The sequence below is a fragment of the Mastigoproctus giganteus genome, chromosome 12, assembly GCF_048544385.1.
Source record: "Mastigoproctus giganteus isolate SK-2022 chromosome 12, ASM4854438v1, whole genome shotgun sequence".
In the NCBI taxonomy this organism is placed as follows: domain Eukaryota; kingdom Metazoa; phylum Arthropoda; class Arachnida; order Uropygi; family Thelyphonidae; genus Mastigoproctus; species Mastigoproctus giganteus.
This window is the reverse complement of record NC_143586.1, coordinates 130,557,310-130,580,107: the sequence shown is the minus strand read 5'-3', so window position 1 is coordinate 130,580,107 and position 22,798 is coordinate 130,557,310. Positions and strand designations below refer to the sequence as shown.

Here is a 22,798-nt window from a genome sequence, read left to right as displayed (position 1 = left end):
GTGTAGCAGTCTTCCATGTGCAACAGTATCAAAAGCCTTTCTAAGATCCAAGTATATAATATCAAAGCTATTCCCTGCATCCAGTTCTTTTGTGACTGCATCATAGTATCCAATCAAATTGGTCAGGCAAGACTTCCCCTTAACAAAACCATGCTGTGTCCGAGCTATAACTGAAGTCTTGTCTAAATGATCCTGCAGTGCTTCTTTAACCAGTGCCTCCATTAATTTTCCTGGAACAGAAGTTAAGCTCACAGGTCTATAATTACTTGTGTCAGCCTTTGATCCTCCTTTGTGAATTGGGGTCACATTTGCACATTTCCAGTCTATGGGTACCTCCCCTGAGTCCAAGGAAGCTCTCATAATTATGGCTGAGGGTTTGCTGCCTCCTTTAATATAACTGGATAGATCCCATCCACCCCGGGTGCCTTTCTTGTGTTTATCTTCAACAATTTCTCCTCCACTTTACTCTCAGTTATTTCAAGATTCTGTAGCTTACTGCTAGAGTTGCATACACCTCTGGCATTCCCCTTGCTGAATAACTCCTCATGTGTGAATGTCGATGCAAAATATTCATTTAGTTTGTTAGCTACCTGAGCAGGATCATCAATAGTTGACCCATCAATATCAAGTGGACCAATCTGATTCATCCCCTTCCTTCTAGAGTTTACATAAGTAAAGAACTCTTTGCTGTTTTTCTTGGCATCCCTTGCCAAGGATTTCTCGTAATCTGCCTTCGCCTGCCTAACCTCCTTTGTAACTTGGTTGCATATCAACTTGTATCTATCATAGGCTTCTGTGTCATGTGTTAATTTGTAAGTATCCCATGCATTTTTCTTCTCTGCCATATGCCTCATTAGGGCCCCAAGCGATAGGGACCAAGCGATTTTCTTAAGCGAATTCTAAAGTGATCCTTCCAAGTGATTTTGTTCTCTTTCATTTCTAGCCGCTCTTATTCTCAGTTCATTGTAAGTGGTTCTTCACTTAGCAGATTTTAAGTAGAACCCAGGAAGGAAAATCACCTTTCTTTTTTAGGATATTTATCCATTTTCTCACTAACAAACTAATCCGCCAGCCGCTTGGTCACTAGGTGGCACTGCTCCTGCCTCCCCGTGGTGGGGCCGGAAACCTGAAAGGAAAAATAATCCTTTCAGGGCTAAAAGGAGCAACAATGGACTTGACAAACCAGGCTTCTCCTGGAATTATGGATCAAACTGATCACAATCGGCAGCAAGATGATCCTAATCCATCTACTGCCAAAAGACAAAAGAAAGATGTGACCCAAACCATCTCGCCACTCTTTCTAATTGTTCATTCCCTATCAGACAAACCAGTTAGTAAACTTTCTCCCTTTGTTATACAGAGGTGTCTAGAACATATAGCTGGTCCACCGAAAATGGTTCGCCGCTTGAAATCAGGCGACCTTCTGATAGAAACGACAAATCATCGACATTCTGAGCTTCTTCTTGAAACCAAAACTTTTGGAGGGTTTCCCATCAAAGTCACTCCACATGCCACTTTAAATTCATCTAAAGGGGTTATCGTGGAATGGGACCTCCTAAATAGCTCTGAAGAAGAAATCGTACAAGAGCTACAATAGCCAGAATGTCACACATGCCAAAAGAATCCTTATTAAAAAGGATGGAAACCTCGTTCCAACCCGCACCATCATACTTACTTTCAGTACTCCAACTCTACCATCATCAGTCAAAGCCGGGTACCTGAATTGCCAGGTATGGCCATTCCCAAACAGTATGCACAGGACAAGCTATTTGTGCCACTCGTGGCTCAAAAGAACATACCTGTAAAGAATGCAATACACAGTCACCTCTCTGCCCAAACTGCAAAGGAGACCACCCTGCCTATTCCAGAGACGGTAATATATGGAAAAGAGAAAAGCAAGTTCAAAAATATAAAACTGAACATAAGGTAACATATCAAGAAGCCAAAAAAGCAGATACCACTATTTCCAGCAGTGAGATCATATGCAGCAGCAGCAGCAACAGCAGCAACTACAGTGCAGAAAACAAAGGTAATTGCAATACAGACCGACATCACAATCCCGCCTAACATCTCAATAGCAGATTGGGCACGTAACATTCTTTTACAAACAAAACAAAAAGTTGTTCAGGCAATCAATACACCCATTGTAATCCCACCAGATGCTAAAGATCCAACACCAACAAGCAGTACAAATTCCACCAAACCTGTTGAAAAAACACAAAAAAATACTGACACTATGGAAATTGATGAAAAGGAGAAAGAAGAAGAACCAGTTCTGGAATTTTACGCAAATGATGACATGGACAGTGGTGGCCGACCAAGCTTCCCCAGAAAAGAAAAAATCAAAACAGATCGATTAAAACAAGCAACTCATCGTAAGTCATCTGAATCAAGTACTAAACCCAAATAATGCGTACACTTCTACAATGGAATTGTCGTGGCATTCGAAGTAATCTAAGCGATATCAAAGATCTAATTTCCGTATATGCTCCTGCAAGCATCTGTTTGCAAGAAACAAACCTAACTCCGCACATAAGTATTTCAATCATGAACTACAATGTATATATGCAAGATCGAAAAACCAATACAGGTCATGGAGGAGTCGCCATTCTTGTTGACTCTAATGTTCCATCCAAGCATATTCAGCTACAAACACCCCTTGAAGCAGTCGCAGTATGCATCGTGACTGGAATTAACCTGACTATGATTTCGCTCTACCTTCCACCTAATCATGCATATACACTGCAAGAATTTGAGGATTTAATTGAACAATTACCATCTCCTTTTTGTTTGATGGAGGACCTTAATGGGCATCATATCATCTGGGGATCACTTCATACAGACAAAAGAGGACAGATGATTGAAAAACTTATAAATAATAGGAACCTAACACTCTTAAACACAGGTATCCACACCCATGTCCACTTACCAACAGGGACTACCTCTGCAATTGATCTCACCATCTGTTCCCCAGCTCTCTTTCCTCTCCTTGACTGGTCTGTTTCCGATGATCCTTATAGCAGTGATCATTACCCAGTTGTTTGTCACCTACTAGCAAATGATGTACAGCAACCTATAAGAGGTATAAAATGGAAATTCTGCAAAGCAAACTGGGAAAAATACCAATATGCTGCTTCTTTAGATGAGAAAATCATAAGACATACTGATATCAATAATGCTGTTACTCATACCACAAATCAAATAATTTCTGCAGCAAACATTGCAATACCAAAGACAGCTAACCAGTCTCATAAACATTACAAGCAGTGGTGGAATGAAGAATGTCTGGAAGCAAAGAAAGAAAAAAATAAGGCTTGGAATCAATTCAGAAAGTATCCCACCACCACCAATCTCATAAAATATAAGAAAGCCAGAGCAAAAGCACGCTATATACGCCGGAAATCTCAGAAAGAATCCTGGATATCCTTTGCAAGCAAAATTAATAGAAATACGGACAGCAGAATAACATGGAATAAAATTAGACAAATTTCAGGCAAATACATAACCGTCCCTAAACCGATCATAAGCTGGAAAGGTCATGACATAACTGAACCAGAAAAAATTGCAAATCTGCTAGGAGAAACATTTGAGGAATTGTCAGCAACAACGTCATACAGACCAATCTTTCAAACATATAAAGCTCAAATCGAAAAATACAAAATTAATTTCCATGCAGCTCGTGAGATTTCATACAATCAATCCTTCACTATAAATGAATTGCATAAAGCCCTAGCCAAATCTAAAGAAAGCGCAGCAGGTCCGGATGGAATCCACTATCAAATGATTAAACACCTCCCTAAAAATTTTTTATGCCTGCTGTTACTGCTATATAATAGGATATACCTTGAGGATACATATCCAGACTCTTGGCACCATTTGTTCGTACTGGCCTTTCCAAAACCTGGGAAGGACCATTCAAATCCATATAATTATCATCCCATCGCGCTCACTAGCTGTCTAGGTAAAATTTTAGAAAAAATGGTGAATGATCGGTTAACATGGTTTCTTGACTTCCATAACCTGAGTCCTAGTCAATATGGTTTTCGGAAAAATAGATCAACAATAGACATAATGACAAAAGCTGAATCAAATATTCGCAATGCCTTTCTCCGAAACGAACACCTTGTGATGATATGCCTTGATATTGAAAAGCCGTTCGATACTACGTGGAAATATGGTATCCTTCATGAATTGTACAAATTAGGTCTTCGAGGCCATCTACCAAAGTTCCTTCAGAATTTCATGACTAAAAGAACTTTTCAAGTCCGTTATCATCATATTCTGTCTCTAATATACAATCAAGAACAGGGGGTCCCCCAAGGCTCAGTCCTCAGTGCAACCCTTTTCGCTATCAAAATAAACCCTGTAACAGAAGTTATTCCAGCAACAGTTGAAACCTACCTATATGCCGACGACCTCACAATATCATGTCACTCACAGAATATGCGGACAATCGAGAGGCAGCTCCAATGTGCTATTAACAAAATAGAGTCCTGGTCCACCTATAATGGATATCGAATCTCAGTACAAAAGACAGTGGCAATACACTTCTGCAGAAAACGAAAGATGCATCCTGATCCAGAACTAAGGATAAGCAATCAACAAATTCCACTCAAACAGAGCATCCGGCTACTAGGACTAATCATGGATCAAAAATTAAATTTCCTAGAACAGATAAAATATCTACGTACAATGTGCTTAAAGAAATTAAACATTCTACGAGCTGTATCAGCCATGACATGGGGAGCTGATCGTTACTCACTTTTGCACGTTTATCGTGCAATGATAAGATCTAAATTAGATTATGGTTCTCCCATTTACTCCTCAGCTAGGAAAAGTGTGTTGAACTGGTTAGATCCAATTCATCACAATGCACTACGTGTTGTTTCAGGAGCCTTCCGTACCTCACCTGTGTATAGTCTATACACAGAGATCCATGAACTCCCACTCAGTCTTCGTAGACAAGTTCTTCTCATGAACTATGCTGCGAAAGTTCTAAGCCTTCCTGGACATCCAACATGGCAATATCTTTATAAACCGAAATGGGAAAACGTATATATGAACAAACCTAATATATGCAAACCTGCAGGCATCCGACTAAAAGAAATACTCTCGCAATTGAACTTAAGTATGGATAAAATCTACCAAGATACCCCCACAGCCCTTCCACCTTGGGAAATCAGTTCAGTTGACTGTGACATGGTCCTCATAAAATGGAAACAGAACAATATCCCAAGTCAAAATATAAAACAGCTACATTCCTCTTATGTAACACAATTCTCTGACTATTCTCATCTGTACACTGATGGATCCAAGACGGCCACACACGTTGGTGCTGCTGTTGTATTGCCAAACAGCATAATCTCACAGTCTCTTCCCATAGAGTGCAGTATTTTTAGTGCTGAACTGTTTGCAATAAGTCTCGCCCTAGATCACATTGCCAAAACTTCCCGTAAAAAGTATCATTTTCACAGACTCGTTAAGTGCAATATATGCTTTACAGACAGAAGATCATCCATCTCATCCGTATGTAAGAAAAATTCTTTCCTCCTTATCACACCTTACGAAAACCAACCAAAGAGTTAGATTCACTTGGATTCCTGGAAATTCTGGAATACTCGGCAATGAACTTGCGGCTGATGCTGCAAAACATCCGTCTAACAAAAATTCTCACTTGCTTAAAATACCGCTCAATGACTTTAAAAACATCAACGAAAAGCCACTGAAAATATATGGACGCAGATCTGGAAATCTCAAACAAACAATAAATTATACCAAATCAAACAACAGCAGAAATCCTGGAAATCAAGTTTCCGGTCAAACAGACACGAAGAGGTTATCCTCGCCCGGCTTCGCATCGGACACACATATTTAACACACTCTTACCTGCTAATGAAAGACGATCCTCCACAATGCCCTCAGTGTCTGACCACACTAACGGTGAAGCACATCATCATAGAATGTCCACGATACCAAATTGCCCGCCAATCAGCTTTCAAATCGCATTCAAATGAGCCATTAAGCCTTCAACTCATTATGGGAGAAAATGCAAACGTCAGTGAACTCTTTTCATACCTCAGTTTAATAAACTTAACTAATCATATCTAATATGTTAAATCAGTAACAATATAACAGGAAATAACAAAACTTGAACAGGCGCAATATAGCCGAAGTTGCTCTTGCGCCATTAAACCCCAAACAACAACAACAACAATGCCTCATTAGTTCATCTGACATCCATTTTGGCCTAAACCTTGAACAATATTTCTTAGTTGGTATGTAAAGCCTAGTAGCTTCCAAGATAAGTTCTTTGAATGCTTCCCATTTTGAATTTGCTGTTGGTAACATCATCAGTTGGTCCCACTGTATAGAATTTAAATACTGTCTCAGTCCATCATAGTCGCCTTTTCGGAAGCAATAACCCTTCCCTTTACCCCTAATGGTAGTTACCTCTTTGAGTAAATCCCACTTCAGCACACTGTGATCACTGCCACCTAGTGGTTCATTTATCTGCAGATTCTTAATGCATGAAGAATCATTACTGATAATCAAATCAAGAGTATTACTCCCTCTAGTTGCCTCCCGAACATGCTGATGTAGAAAACAATCATCCAATAAATCCACAAAAGCCCTGCTAGTGTGTGAGTGACCAGCCCCCAAATTCCAGTCAATATCTGGGAAATTAAAATTTCCCATTATAAGACTCTCTGATTTACTGGCCCACTATTTCCCTGTACAGTTTCTTATTATACTCATCAGAGTCATTAGGCCTATAGCACACTCCTACTCTCAATTTTGATCTCCCAATGCTTATGTCACACCAAACTGACTCAACACTGCACTGTCCAGCGATGTCTACTGGCTTCACTTCCTTGGTTTTTATGTGTTTCTTAACTAATAGCATAACCCCTCCCCCCTTCCTATCCTGTCTATCCTTTCTGTAGATGTTGTACTCCCCAAATTGCAGTTCTGCATCCCTTATATCTGTGTGACACCACGTCTCTGATATCCCAACAATATCTGCCTTTGATGTTTTGAGCAATACCTCAAATTCATCAAATTTATTTACTAAACTCCTAGCATTGGTGTACACGCAAGTATACCTGCACCTGTTTCTATTCTTAGCTACCCTAACACAACCCATGTGTTTACTTGTACCGCAATGGCTCCCAGCAGTCTCTGAAATATCATGCATCTTGTTTTTCAGGCTTCTGCTCATTCTAATAGAAGCAGTGCAAGAATCTTTTTCACCTCTGCCAGTGGCTACTGTCAATCTATTGGTCTTTGTTCCCCCCAAGCTAGCAGTTTTCCGACCCACTTAACACTGCCTCGATAGCATCAGCAAATATTCTTGCACCCTTTGTATTTAAATGTATCCCATTCCTGTAGAAGCAATCTCTCCTGTTAACAAGTACAGTCCAGGCTGAAAAAAATTCTACCCCTTGAGCCCTGCACAATCTTTCCAGGGCCGAATTGATCGACAAGGCTCTCATCATATACTCCCTCCTATCGTGTCTGGGCAGAATTGCAGACACTTTCAAATTCAACCCTAATTCTCGGCTTTTGTTCAACAGTGACCTGTACTTGTTAAGTAATTCTGCCGGTCTCCTACTCTTAATATCATTAGTGCCAACGTGTACAACTATATCACCTTTTGTGCCCTTAAAAGATTATATTCGCTATGTATAAGATGTGGTCATATTCATATTAACTTCCTTTCAGTCTGGCACCTCTGTAGCCAGATGGGAAAGAGCAGCAGTGCGTAGCACACGCTTCTTGATTAGATCTGATTAGACCGGGATTCGAGCCCATCACCACCAAATACGGAGGATGCGGAAAGGTCAGGGAATGACCACCGCATATCCTGGAGCAATATGGTCTTAGTTGCTAATGCTCCTAAAAAAAACCAAACAAACCAAACCTTTCAGTCTATGAAGTTTAATAACACAATGTGTTGCCATTTTAGTTATGATAAACGTGTGCTCGTCCACTTAGACCAGCCTGCTGGCTTCAACAGGACATTTGATAAGTGGAACAGGACCAGCGTATGTCTGCCAGGGGCAAAGGTTGATGATGCTATAGAGCAGATATCATTTTTTAAGGGCACAAAGGGTGATATTGTTGTACACGTTGGCACTAATAATATTAAGAGTAGGAGACGGGCGGAATAATTAACAAGTACAGGTCAATGCTGAAAAAAAGCTGTGAGTTAGGGTTGAATTTGAAAGTTTCTGGAATTCTACCCAGACATGATAGGAGGGAGTATATGATGAGAGCCTTGTCAATCAATTTGGCCCTGTTAAGATTGTGCAAGGCTCAAGGGGTAGAATTTTTCTCAGCCTGGTCTTTGCTTGTTAACAGGAGAGACTGCTTCTACATGGATGGGATGCCCTTAAATAGAAAGGGTGCAAGGATATTTGATGATGCTATTGAGGCAGAGTTATGTGGGTTGGAAAACTGCTAGCTTGGGGGGGGGGGATACACGGATGAATAAATTAAAAGTAGCCGCTGGTAGAGGTGAAAGTGATCCTTGCACTGCTTCTATTGAAATGAGCATCAGCCTGGAAAGCAAGGCAATGGGGATTGCCAGAACTGCTGGGAGTCATAGCGGAACAAGTAAATACGTGGGCTGTGTTAGGGTAACTAACAGTAGAAACAGGTGCATGTATACCAATGCTAGGAGTATAGTTAATAAATTCGATGAGCTTGAAGTGCTAGTCAAGACATCAAAGGCAGTTATCATTGGGGTATCAGAGACGTGGTGTCACACAGACATAAGCAGTGCAGAATTGGAATTTGGGGAGTACAACGTATATAGAAACAATAGACAGGACAGGACAGGTACGGAGGAGGGATTATGCTGTTAGTTAAGAAACACACAAAATATAAGGAAGTGCATCCAATTGATGTTGGTCGACAATGGTAAAGGGAAAGTTTTTTTTTGCTTTCATAAAGGTGACTACACCGGTCTGAGACAGTATTTAAACTCTATAGAGTGGGACCAACTGATGATGTTACCAACAGCAAATTCAAAATGGGAAGCATTCAAAGAATTTATCTTGGAAGCTACTAGGCTTTTCATACCATGTGGCAGAGAATAAAAATGCATGGGATACATATAAATTAACAGGTGACACAGAAGCCTATGATAGATATAAGCCAGTCTGTAATTGAGTCACCAAGGAGATTAGGCAAGCAAAGGCAGATTATGAGAAATCTTTGGCAAAGGATGCTAAGAAAAACAGCAAGGACTTCTTTACTTATATAAACTCTAAAAGGAAGGATATGAATCAGATTGATCCATTTGATATCGATGGTTTGACTGTTCATGATCCTGCTCCAACAGCTAACAAACTGAATGAGTATTTTGCATCTACATTCTCATATGAGGAGTTATTAAGGGAAGAAAATGCTAGAAGTTTATCAAACTGTAACAGGGTGCTTAATGATTTTGTAAAAAACTGAGAGCAAAGTGGAGGACAAATTGTTGAAGTTAAACATAAGAAAGGCTCATGGGGTGGATGGGATCTATCCAGTTATATTAAAGGAAGCAGCAAAGGAACTAAGCAAACTCTTAGCCATAATTACGAGAGCATCCTAGGACTCATGGGAAGTACCCATGGACTGGAGATGTGCAAATGTATCTCCAATTCACAAAGGGGGATCGAAGGGTGATATAAGTAATTACAGACCAGTTAGTTTAACTTTTGTTCTGGGTAAATTAATGGAGTCACTGATGGTTAAAGATGCATTTCAGGATCATCTAGACAAGACTGCAGCAATAATTCAGACAATGCATGGTTTGTTATGTGGAAGTCTTGTCTGACCAATTTGATTCGATACTGTGACATGGTCACAAAGGAACTGGATGCAAAAAATAATTCTGATAGCATATACTTGGATTTGAGGAAAGCTTTTGATACTGTTGCACATGGAAGACTACTATACAAATTAGAACAGAATGGTATTAAGGGTAAGTTGCTACATTGGATAAAATTGTGGTTGAGTGGGAGAAGACAGAGTGGTAATCAATGGATGCTGCACTTTGTGGACTAATGTTATTAGTGGAGTCCCACAGGATTCGGCGTTGGGCCCACTGTTTTTTTGTATATTTATCAATGATATTGATGAAGGTATAACAGGCTTAGTGTCAAAGTTTGCAGATGATACAAAGGTTTGCAGGGTTGATGACAGTAATGGCAGTGTGCTACTGCAACAGGATCTAGAAAATTTGGGCAGATGGGCCGAGAAGTGACAACTGAAGTTTAACATTGACAAATGCAAAGTACTGCACATGGGTAGATGTTACACCAGAGGAATGTACCAACTGTGTGGTACTACACTTAGGGTGGTAGAAAATGAAAAAAACTGGGAGTAATTGTGCAGTCAGACATGAAGTTTTCTGAGCAATGCAGACAGGTTGCCAGAGCAGGTCATGGAGTTTTGTCAATGATATACAGGAATTTTGCTATTTTGCTAGTAGGGAAAAGGAGGTGATTGTCCCTCTGTATAAGGCAATGGTCAGGCCAAGCCATGCCTTGAGTACTGCGCACAGGTCTGGAGGCCTCATTTTGGGAAGGAGGTAGATTTGCTTGAGTGTGTATAGAGAAGGGCAACAAGATTGGTGAGAGGAACAAAGGGGTTCTCTTACCAAGAGAGGTTTAAGTTCTGCAAGTTGCAGTGGCTGGAAACTAGGCACCTGTGAGGTGATCTGATTGAGGTGTATAAGGCCTTGAATGGGTTGAGCATGCTGAATTCTGATGGGATTCTTCCGCTTGCTCAGATTACGTACCTAAGGGGGCATAAATTCAAATTGAGGAAAGACAGCTGTAGAATAGATGTGCGGAAATTTGCCTTTAGCCAGCAGGTGGTTGATTGCTGGAACAAACTTCCATCTGTCGTAGCTTAAATAAATTCAAGGAGGAACTGGAGAAACTTTTAGATGGAATGGTTGTGTGAATTTTTTTTTTTTTTTTTTGGCTGATGTTACATAAGCTCATATGCTTGCTTTCTTGCATCATATGCCTCTATTACTATTACATTTTCCTTTCTTTTCCAGCCCCTTCCAGCAATGTCAGCCTTTTCAATTTGTGTAGGGCTCAACAACTGATTGATGACTTCCTGGATTACACTGAACTTTCAGTTTTCATGTCAAGCCCCCTGCAGATCAAGTATCTACAGTTTGTTCCTTCAACAATCTCCTTTTTCCTATAAGTTAGAATCCAATCTAAATTAATTATCCATCTAAACTAGATTAAATTCTTAGGGGTTTTGCAGAAAGCTTTGGTCTACCATTCTAACTACATTTTGGTTTATCAAGTGCGACCTTGATCTTGTTCATAATATTTCCATACACTATATGGAAATATTTTTCTATCTATATCCTACCTCATTTCCTTTGTGCATCATTAACCTTATTTTGAAATCCACCCTTCAGCCTGCCATATCAGCTGAATATTTTCTCATCAGATGGTTAAATGCCAAGCTTGGACATTCTGCTGTGCCTTTTTCACGTCAGCTGTACCAAAAAATTGGAATAGTGCTTGCTACTGTTTGCAGCAGTACAAAGTGATTCAATGTTTTGTAATTCTAATCACTGGCCATAGTGACTTCCCTACACCTAGGATTTTCTTAAGCAGTGAATCCCAATTACCAGAGCTACTCTAACTCTTCAATCTAAATTTTCCAGAATAAACAGATTTGATTCTTCCTTCATCAATAACTCCAAGCTAGCCATTTCCTTTAATCTGATATCTGGATTTACAACAAGGTGTACAGAAAAATATTTTATATTCACTCATATCAAACTTTTAATTTTGCAGACTTATCTCCGGCTTTATTGAGCTTGTTACATTTTTATTCCTTTGTTAACCACATTCACCTGTTTTATTATTTAAACCCCTCTGACTTGGCCACATCGGACTATTGTCCTTACTTTTTTGGATGGGAATAAAATGATATTATATAATGTTAATTATATACTAACCTTGTTAACTCCTGATGGGAAGGATATCTCAATGTCAGCTTTCTCCTTACCAGTAATTTATCCATTATATCAATCTCTTGACTATTCCTGGCAGGGAAGGGAATTGTGTCTACATATATGTGCTTCACTATTTGTATGTATATCTCTGGCAATAAAGATTTATATTATTTAAACACGCTCACAGCCCTATTATCGATTATATAATATATAAATATGATTATATATAGATATGCAGACAACTGCATATCTATATATATAATCTTTATTTACAGGAAAACTAATAATATGTGCTGAAACCTTTAACTTTTATGGCAGCCTCTAGTGTCTCTCTACTAGTTTTTTTTTATAAATACCCTCTGATATTTTCTACCATTCAAAGGGAAAACGATTTCAGCTGTTTTTGAAATCTCTCCTTACATGTGCCTGATGATCTAGTTCATCCCAGAGGCACTATCAGCTTGAGGTCAGAGCTCTGGGCAGAAAGTCCTCAAACCAGTTTGTCGCAATATGACATAGAGAACTGTCCTGCTGATATAGGTATAGACACTTCCCTGAAGTGTTACAACAATGTAGGCAATGCATTATTGTACAGGATATCTAGACAGACCCCCCCCCCAGAATTCAGGGTTTTGTTCAAAACAACCAGTGGTCCCCAGCAAAACCATGAAAAACAGCTCCAGACCCTCACGTTGCCTCTTTCAAACTTCATTGTTGGAATGATAGTCTGGCAGGTAGAATTCTCTGCTCATCCACCACACCCAAACACATCATGACTTGCACTCCGAAGCACAGCTTTTCATTGGACTAAGGCCCAAGAATGACGGTCCTTACACCAAGATAGATTGTGTTTGGCATTAGTTGGTGCAATTAGTGGCTTGTGGACAGTTGCACAGTCATGGTAACCTATATCGTGTAGTATCCTGTGCACTGTACTGGTGCCTACATGTGTCCCAATCATTGACCTGCATTCCATACAGACGATTCTTTATAGGGCTCTCCTGTCAAGTTTTGTCAGCTTTGGAGGTTTTCCAGGTAATTTCATGAAGGTTTCAGCATCAGTCCATGCAGATCTCCTACTGGTGCTGAAACAATTGTTTTGCACATCACTAATCATGACCTAGTGATATTCCTGTATCTTCTGCAACCTTCTTTTAGATATCATGTGGCATCTTGCATTCACAATCTTACTACTCTGTCCTTGAAGGTTTAAGAGCATATTTATACATATGCTGGTCAAAAAATACAAACCTTTGTATTAAGACAGTTACAGGCAGAAGAAATGCAAATAAATATGAATAAATGCAAATAGATGCATGCAAAGAAAACTGTGACATGGTGATAACGTGATACTTTGTGAATAATAAAGACTGCACAGGCTGTTCAACTGCAGTAATCTGAAGCCAGAGTGCGGAAAACGCATGATCTATCAGACTTTGAAAAAGATCTTATTGCAAGTTTAGGAGGAGCTGTGATTCAAGAAATGAGAGATATAACTGGTTTCTCAATCATCCATCTCAGAGGTTAAAAACAACACTTAAAGAGCAAAGCTGCCCTACTCTGAGGAGGGCTGTATGGAAAGAGAGTACATCCAGTGTGCAGCAAATAACATCTGAATTCAACAAAATCCAGAACTGCCTTGTCGCCTGCCTATTCAGCTGCCAATTTTTTCAGACAAAAACAGAAAAATCTTCTTGCAGTGGTGCTGAGAACATCATAATCAGACAGTGGAACAATGGAAGAAAGTCATATGGTCAGATGAATCATAATACACTTTTTGTTTTGCACTCATAGTAGGCATATTGTTGTAACAACCTCATGAAGTGATGGACCCTTCTCGTTAGGACAACCTGAGCATCTTGAGGTGGTCTGGGGAATGTTTTGTTGGCACAGACTGGGTCTGTTGATACTAGTGGAAAGTCGAATGTCATCCAAGGAGTGCATGAATGTTGTATCAGATCTACTGTCCCCCCTGCAATGTTACACTTTTATCCCAAAGGTGATGGCAACTTTATGGATGACAATGCAACAGCACGTGCCAGAATCATGCAAGAGTGGTTTGGAGAACATGACATGGATTTTTACCATCTTCCATGGTCCCCACATGCACCTGATCTCAATCCTGTTAAGAATGTGGGATATGCTGGAAGAGCTATTTGGCAACCAAGTCTTCTTCCTTCAACTCTGTTACAGCTATGTGATTTTGCTGGAAGAATGGCTACAATTAGACCAAAATGCATAAAAATATCTTATAAAATCCAAGTGGTGCATTATAGCCTTAGCTGCTTGTGTGCCAAAAAAACCAAAACCAAACCGAATAGCGGTTTGTATTTTTTGGCCAGTGTGTGTGTGTGGCTGTGGTTGACACATGGTGCTTAGGTAGGACTTGACCAACTATCAATGGAGGGGTGTCTGGATATCAATGGTAGCAGTTTATACACTATGGGGTGAAAATATTTTTTTCCCCTTTATTACTGCATATAACTATGTTAAAAAAAATAGACAATGTGTACTTACTAATCCACACAGCAGAGCAGTATAAAAAGGTAAGACTGGAAGAAATGTGTTTAGGAAGAGCAGCAGAGGAGCTATTAAGCTGCTATCCCAGAGATCCATATCTGCAGAAATAACATTTGTCATCTGAAAGAAAAAAATTGTAGCATATGAAATCAATGAATAATTCAGAACTAAATTTTTGGTGAAACCTATTTTAATTATAATCTTTTCATACAGACAACATAATAATGTGTAGCAAGTTTCAGTAAGGGATTTTAATACATTGACTATTCTGATCATAGTGCACCATGACAGTATATATGACCTTTACTGTGTGTGTGTGTGTGTGTGTGTGTGTGTGTGTGTGTGTGTGTGTGTGTGTACGTGTACATAGGTTTATTTTCATGTTGTCTATGCTTAAAACTTGGGATAATGCACAGCTGGAAATTGTATTCCTTCCACATAAAATTGGATAATCACAGCCATGACTGAAGATGATCTTGCAGTTTGGTAAAATATTTTTTCCCCCTTTATTACTGCATATAACTATGTTAAAAAAAATAGACAATGTGTACTTACTAATCCACACAGCAGAGCAATATAAAAAGGTAAGACTGGAAGAAATGTGTTTAGGAAGAGCAGCAGAGGAGCTATTAAGCTGTTATCCCAGAGATTTTTTGTATCAGATCTACTGCCCCTTGCAATGTTACACTTTTATCCCAAAGGTGATGGCAACTTATTTGGATGACAATGCAACAGCACAACATGCCAGAATCATGATAGAATTTGAATCTAGACATCTTTCAATGAGTGACAAATTGTCAACCCAGTATAATGTCACAGGGAAATTGTGTGAATAATGCCAAAATAAGATCGATCACTTTGTAACACGCTTAAACCACAGAGTTTTTGGTGTCTTATATAATTTAAGTGTCAAAAATATGAAAATTTACAAACAATGCTTTGGTTTCCTTGAGACTGTCACAGATATTTGTCAGGTATGCCAAGCTGTGTTTGCTACTGGGAGTACAAATGCTGATGTTACTGATATTCGAGTGACACTCAAGTCAAGTGGACCTAATTTTGGTGAAGTTGGTTGACCTGTGACTGCTAGATCCTCTGCTTGCACTTTTATGATGGTGGGACTGTTAGTAACCCTAGGTACAACCCCCTTGTGCAAGTCCCGAAATAGCACATAGAAGACTGGAGGTGACTACCAGGTGAAAACCAATGTAAGCAGGGTTGAGGTGTGGAGTTCCTCTGTGTTACCAGGCAATACTAGGTGGTAGATGACTCCCATCAATCGGTGCAATACCACCATTCTGCTTATTGAAGGCTTGAAGTGGTGGAACCCATGTTTAGTCTTCAGAGCAAAGCTCTGACAACCCCCCCCAATCTGTTCCATCATGCAGTATGACTAATGCCTTTCGAGGTTATGATGGACATCATGGCAAGATCCAATCTTCCTTATATTTCAAAGATATAGCTCTACAATGATGTTCGCAGGTTGGCTGTTAGATAGTCCACTGGACCAAACCTATTGGTAACTCTCTAGGAGGCTTCTGGAGCAGCTAGTGTATAATCTAGCTGCCTCTACTCTGCCAGATAGTGACTGGAGGGAGTCTAAGTAGTGTGTATGGTGGGGGCATTGTCTAGGCCACATTATGTCATGGAGCTGGGTATATTCTTACCATGTGTATGCCATATCCAAAAATTTCATTACTTCATATAGCATGTCCTTGCCACCGTTTCTTACTTCTGAACACACCACAAATTGTGAAATTAATAGAAAAAACTTATCTGCGAAAAGATCTTAACCTCCCAAAAACTTCCTTATTCATTTCACAAATATGTGGTTTGAAGTTCTAAACTCTGTGATATCCATTTCCGCTTACACTCTGCCAAACCCCACATACTTTTTCTGACAGAATCCCAGTTACTGGTTGATTCAACCACTGCTCATCTCAGTTGCCCAAATTATTTGCTGTATGATACCTTTCGCTTCAAAGGTGCATATGTCCATTCTGATATTCCCTGTCAGAGACTTAGTAATTTGGAATCTCCTCTTTTCAATCTTCTCTGGCTTAAAATCTCTCTACCACATTCTGTCAAAATGATCATTCTCTCAACTGTGACTTCCTCTCTTTGAAACTTGACTTTTACCAATCCAACTTTCCTAACAGTGAGGTAATTTTCCTTGGTGATTTTAATGTTCACAACCCAGCTGGCTCCCGTTTCCTCATCATACGGACCTAGTTGGTCTAGATTCTGAGGCTTTTGCAATTACTAACGATCTCTCACAGATTGTTCATCTACCTACCAGAATACCAGACAATCCTAACAATCCAGCCAATTATTGATTTTTTTCTCATAACTCTTCTAAGTACATGGTTGAAGTGAGTGGTCCTCTTGGCACCTCAGATCCCAACTTGGTGAAGGTCGTTTCTTCAATAAAGTCTTTCTCTCACGGTCAATCTCAACCTCATGTTGTTTAGTATTACAAGCATACAAAATGGGATGATCTGCAAGATTTCTTTTCTTTTTTTTTTTTTTTTTTATCTTGGTCGGATTACTGTTTCAAATCTCCATGTCAGCATTTGCTCAGATTGTGTCAGTGAAATTTTTCTTATAGGGATGAAATCTTTTATTCCGCACTTCGCTTTAACATCTCGTCCTTTATCTAAACATTCATTTTCCAATAAATGTGCTAAGGCTGTTCCAGGTTCCTTTTCTGCATACATCAAAGCTTGTAACAATTGTAAAGCAGTTATTAATCAGTCAAAATTAGATTTCGAACAGGCAAAGAGTAGAAAACTTTCTTCTTTTTCAAGTGTTGGTCAAGCATTCTGGTCTCTTGCCAAAACTGTTGGCTGTAACTTTTGCCCAATTAAGCTGACCTGCTAGTATCCTATATTTCTTCCAACTTGTGTATTGATGACACTGCACAACACCTCCTGTGGCCTTCTGTCAAAAAGATGTCAGAAGGATTTTGATCAATCTTGATGCTAAGAAAGCTCTCCTTATGGTATTTCTCCACTTGTTCTCCAAACCTGTGCTTCTGAACTTATTCCTTTTGTGTGTCGCCTTTTTTTCACTTTCTTATTCCAAAGGTGCTTTTCCTTTTGCTTGGAAATTTGCTCATATCCAGCCAGTTCCTAAAAAGGATGACAAATCCCTCCCATCCAATTATCGTCCCATTGCACTTACTTCTCCTCTTTCTAAAATAATGGAGAAATCAATTAAGTGCCAACTCTTAAACTATCTATAAATCTTCCATTTGATCACCAGTATGGATTCCATCAGTGTTGATCCACTGGTGATATTCTGGCTTATGTTACCATCTATGGGCAAATTCAATGGAAAAGTTTGGTGAAACTCAAGCAGTTGCTCTTGACATTTCAAAGACTGTTGATCATTCTTGGCTTAACAGTCTTCTGAATAAGCTTCTATCTTATGATTTTCCAACTGTTTTTTTTGTAATTGGGTATCCAGTTTTCTCTCTGACCACTCACTGTAGGGTGATTGTAGATGGCTCTCTGTCTTCTACACTAATGCTGGTATGTTCCCCAAAGTTCAGTTCTTTCTCCTGCTCTTTTTCTCTTGTCTGTTAATGACCTTCCATTGTTTTGCTGATGATAGCACATTACATTCTACCTTCCAGTTTGAGAAACCTTGCTCTGCATAAACATCTTCAACTTCTTGAATGTCTACTACAAATTCTTTAAATGCTGATCTTCAGTTAATTCCCCAGTGGGGCAAAGATAACTTAGTCGAAGTCAGTCCTGTCTTATATCTCGCAAAAAGGATTCTTCCGTTCCTATGCTTATCTTTTGTGATGCTCTGATTTCTAGGCAAGATCATATATCTCTATTATCCTGACTTCTAATCTCTCTTGACACAAGCACATTACAAATATTGCTTCCTCTGCATCTGAAAAACTGAGTTTTCTTTTTTGCTCTCAGTGTTACTTTCTTTCCAAACAGCTGCTTACTCTGTACAAATCACAAATCCACCCTACCATGGTATATTGGTCCCACATCTGGGGTAGTGCCCCCAAACCCCCCCTCTCTCTCTCTCTCTCTCTCTCTCTCTCTCTCAGGCTTCTAGATTCCATTCAAAAGAGGGCAGTTAAGTTAATTAATGACTCATCTCTAACAGAGTCTCTCCACTCTCTGTCTCATAGACAGTTTCTGCTGCATGCCTTTTCTATATATACTTCCATGGGCACTGTTCTTTTGTATCGACTTGTATAATTTCCACTCTCTCTTCCAAAGCATTCTGATCACGTGCTGCAACCAGTCAACATCCTTTTATTGCCCAACTTCAAACTCACAGAACCAACTTTTCTTCTTCCTCATTTATTCATTCAACTTCTGTTTTCTGGAACAGTCTTCCTTTATACTTATTTCGTGAAAATTACAACCTACAGAAATTCAAGTCTAATGGCAACAAGTATCTTCTATCAATTTCTCAACCTTCAACCCATGCACAATACTAAGTACTATAGGTACTAATAACTCTCGTGTTTGTGATTTTCATAAAAGAAAAAAAAACAAAAAAAAACCCAATATCTGTTGCACAGATTACACAAAGAGGTGTTTTATTTCAAAACGTTCTAGATGGGTTGAGAAGTGGCAACTGAAGTTTAACATTGAAAAATGCAAAGTACTGCTTATGGGTAGAAGTAACCCCAGAGAAACGTACCAACTGTGTGGTAAGGAGGTAGAAAATGAAAAAGACCTGGGAGTAATTGTGCAGTCAGATATGAAGTTTTCTGAGCAATGCCGACAGGCTGCCAGGGTAGGTCATGGCGTGTTGTCAATGATATACAGGAATTTTCTTAGCAGGGAAAAGGAGGTGATTGTCCCTCTGTATAAGGCAATGGTCAGGCCATGCCTTGAGTACTGCCTGCAGGTCTGGAGGCCTCATTTTAGGAAGGATGTAGATTTGCTTGAGCATGTACAGAGAAGGGCAACAAGAGGCTTAAGTTCTGAAAATTGCAGCAGCTGGAGGCAACTGCGAGGTGATCTGATTGAGGTGTATAAGGCCTTGAATGGGTTGAGCATGCTGAATTCTGATAGGATTCTTCCACTTGTTCAGATTACGAACCTAAGGGGGCATAAATTGAAACTGAGGAAGGACAGATGTAGAATAGATGTGCGGAAATTTGCCATTAGCCAGCAGGTGGTTGATTGCTGGAAGAAACTTCCATCTGTCGTCGTGGAAGTTGATAGGTTAAATAAATTTAAGGAGTAACTGGACAAATATTTAGAGGGGATTGTTTTGTAAATTTTTTTTTTTTGGCTGATGCTGCATAAGCTCATATGCTTGCTTTCTTGCATCACATGCCATACTACTACATCAGGCTTAATACCTAAATTTGAAGATGATATTAAAGGTTGGCAGGGTGGTTAATGCAGTAATCAGTGTATGCTACTGCAACATGATCTAGAAAAATTAGGCAGTGGACTAAGTGGCAATTAAAATTTAACACTGACAAATGCAAGTTACTACTACCAACAATCAGAGTAGAGGAAAATGAAAAAGATCTGAAGGTAGCAGTGCAATCCTATATGAAGTTTTGTGCAGTGCAGACAGGCTGTCAGGGCAGCTCATGAGGTTTTTTCAATGATATTCAGGAATTTTTCCAGCAATGGTTAGGCCACCTCTGCACAGTTCTGGAAGGCTCATTTTAGGAATTATGTTGATCTGTAACAATGGGTGCAGAGAAGGGAAGAGGAATATTAGTGCGAGAAACAAAAGGATGCTCTTACCAGGAAAAATTTCAGTTCTGCAATGTGCTGCCAGGGCCAGCCCCAAAATTTGTGGGCCCTGTTCAAGAATTACTTGTGGGCCCTGGGGTCCTGTGCAAAACTTATACGGGGTGATTTTTGTAATAATGATTTCTTAATTTTTTATTTTTTTAAATTTTACAGTAATTAAGAAATAATTAATAATTTCATATTATACCAAACAAAAATTTTAAATATCAATAATATTTAATACATTAATCAACAATATTTTTAACAATTGCAGTCATCTCATAAAAATAATTACACACATCACACAAACAATACAGATATTATTCAAAGTGAGTATAACATAAAAATTACATTTTTAAATAACGTTCTATGTTCGATATCAAATGAAACATACATACTGAGAATGAAGTATGCACTCTACTTCTAGCAATTTTCAAGTTGACTCATGCAAGTGCTCTTGGAGTGATGATAATGTAGGAAAGACAGAGGTAGGCTCGGTGATAGAAATGTGGAAAAGATGTGGATGATATTATGATTTAGACCATTTAAGCATGGGGTCCTGTTTGAAAGAACTCGTTGAACATGCTTGTGGCCAGCCCTGAGTGCAGAATATGGAGATTAGGTACTTGTGAGATCTGATTGACTGAGGTGTTTAAAGCTTTTACTACACACAAGGTGGCATAAATTCAAACTTGAGGAAGAATGGTTGCAGGACAGATATGCAGAAATATGCTTTATACTGGCAGGTAGTTGATTGTTGGAACAAACTTCCATTTGGTGTTGTGAATGTTGGTAGTTTGAATAAATTTAAGGAAGAACTAGATAAACTTATTGGAGTGGATGGACAGGTAATGTGGAAGGAGGTTTTTTTTATTGTTGATTCTGTATAAGCTTGCTTCCTTGCCACTACTAATCTAACAGAATAAATTTGGTCAGAAATGAATCTCCATGCCATTGTGGAAGAATAATTTTCAACACCAATTCAGTGTTACTGTATGGTGTGGTATTATAGACTATGCACCTTTGGCTACATGATGTTGAATGTACTTCCAACATGATGGAGCTCATAATTTTTTTTCTTTTTAAGATTCAAACACCCACAGCTCTGTAATAGTTTGTAATCAGGCCCTTGTTTATATGCACTTTTTAAATCAAAATTGGGCCAGAAATCAGCTCCTGAAATTAGGCCATATCTTTGTGAATCACCCTGTATAGTCTTCAATACTTTTTATACTGTATTTTCCTACCTCAACTGAACTTCCATGTGAACTGACAATCATTAGCAGAGGTATATGATGCAAGAAAGCAAGCTTATGCAGCATCAGCAAAAAAAAAAAAAAAAAAAAAAAACCTGTTCCCATTTCACCCCTCCGTTCGTTCCAAATACCTATACAGCCCAACCTTAAATTTATTAGGCTATCAACTTCCACAACAAAAGATGGAAGTCTGTTCCTCCAATCAACTACCCGCTGGCTAAAGGCAAACTTCCACACATCTATCCTAAAACTGTCTTTCCTCAATTTGAATTTATGCCCTCTCAGGTGATTATTCTGAGCAAGAGGAAGAATCCCATCAGCATTGAGCATGCTCAAACCATACAAGGCTTTATACACCTCAATCAGATCACCTCGCAGTGTCTGGAGACTAACTCCAGACACTTTAATCTGCAAAACATAAGCCTTTCTTCGTAAGAGCAACCCTTCGGTCCATTCAGTAATCTTGTTGCCCTTCTCTGTACTTGTTCCAACAGCTCTACATCCTTCTTAAAATGAGACATCCAGACCTGTATACAGTACAAGGTGTGGCCTGACCATTGCCTTATACAAGGGGATAATCACCTCCTTATCCTTGCTAGAAAAATTTCTGTATATCATTGACAAGACACCATGAGCTACTTTTGCAGACTGTCTGTATTGCTCAGAAAACTTCATATCTGCATGCACAATTACCCTCAGGTCCTTTTCATTCTCTACCACTGTCAGTGTAGTACCACAGAGTTGATACGTTACTCTGGGGTTACTGCTTCCCATATGTAGTACTTTATATTTGTCAATGTTAAACTTCATTTGCCACCTCTCAGCCCATCTGTTCAACTTTTCTAGATCCTGTTGTAGCAGCAGCATACTGTCAATAGTGTCCTTAAAAACCCTGCCAACCTTCGTATCATCTGCAAACTTGGACATTAAGCCTGATATATCATCATCAATATCATTTATAAATACAGAAAACAATGGACCCAACACTGAAACCCTGAGGGACTCCACTAATAATATTAGTCCACAAAGAGCAGTGTCCATTGTTTACCATTCTGTCTTCTCCCACTCAACCATCCCTTTATCCATAGCAGCAATTTGCCTCCAATGCCACACTGCACCAATTTGTGCAGCAGTCTTCCATGTGTAACAGTATCAAAAGCCTTTCTAAGATCCAAATATATGATATCAAAGTTATTCCCTGCATCCAGTTCCTTTGTGACCACATCATAGTATCCAATCAAATTGGTCAGGCAAGACTTTCCCCTTAACAAAACCATGCTGTGTCCCGAGCTATAACTGAA

The 22,798-nt window shown here is 39.2% G+C and overlaps 1 protein-coding gene across 2 annotated transcripts in view; it reads right to left on the bottom strand.

Annotated features, from left to right (window-relative positions):
* The window catches only part of LOC150077428 (choline/ethanolaminephosphotransferase 1-like), a 188,617-nt gene that overhangs the window by 23,890 nt on the left and 141,929 nt on the right, over positions 1-22,798 (bottom strand). For both annotated transcript variants that reach the window (XM_090386011.1, XM_090386010.1), the window contains exon 9: positions 14,501-14,623. In XM_090386011.1, coding sequence (XP_090242137.1) covers positions 14,501-14,623 — 123 coding nt within the window. The remainder of the gene's footprint in view (positions 1-14,500; positions 14,624-22,798) is intronic.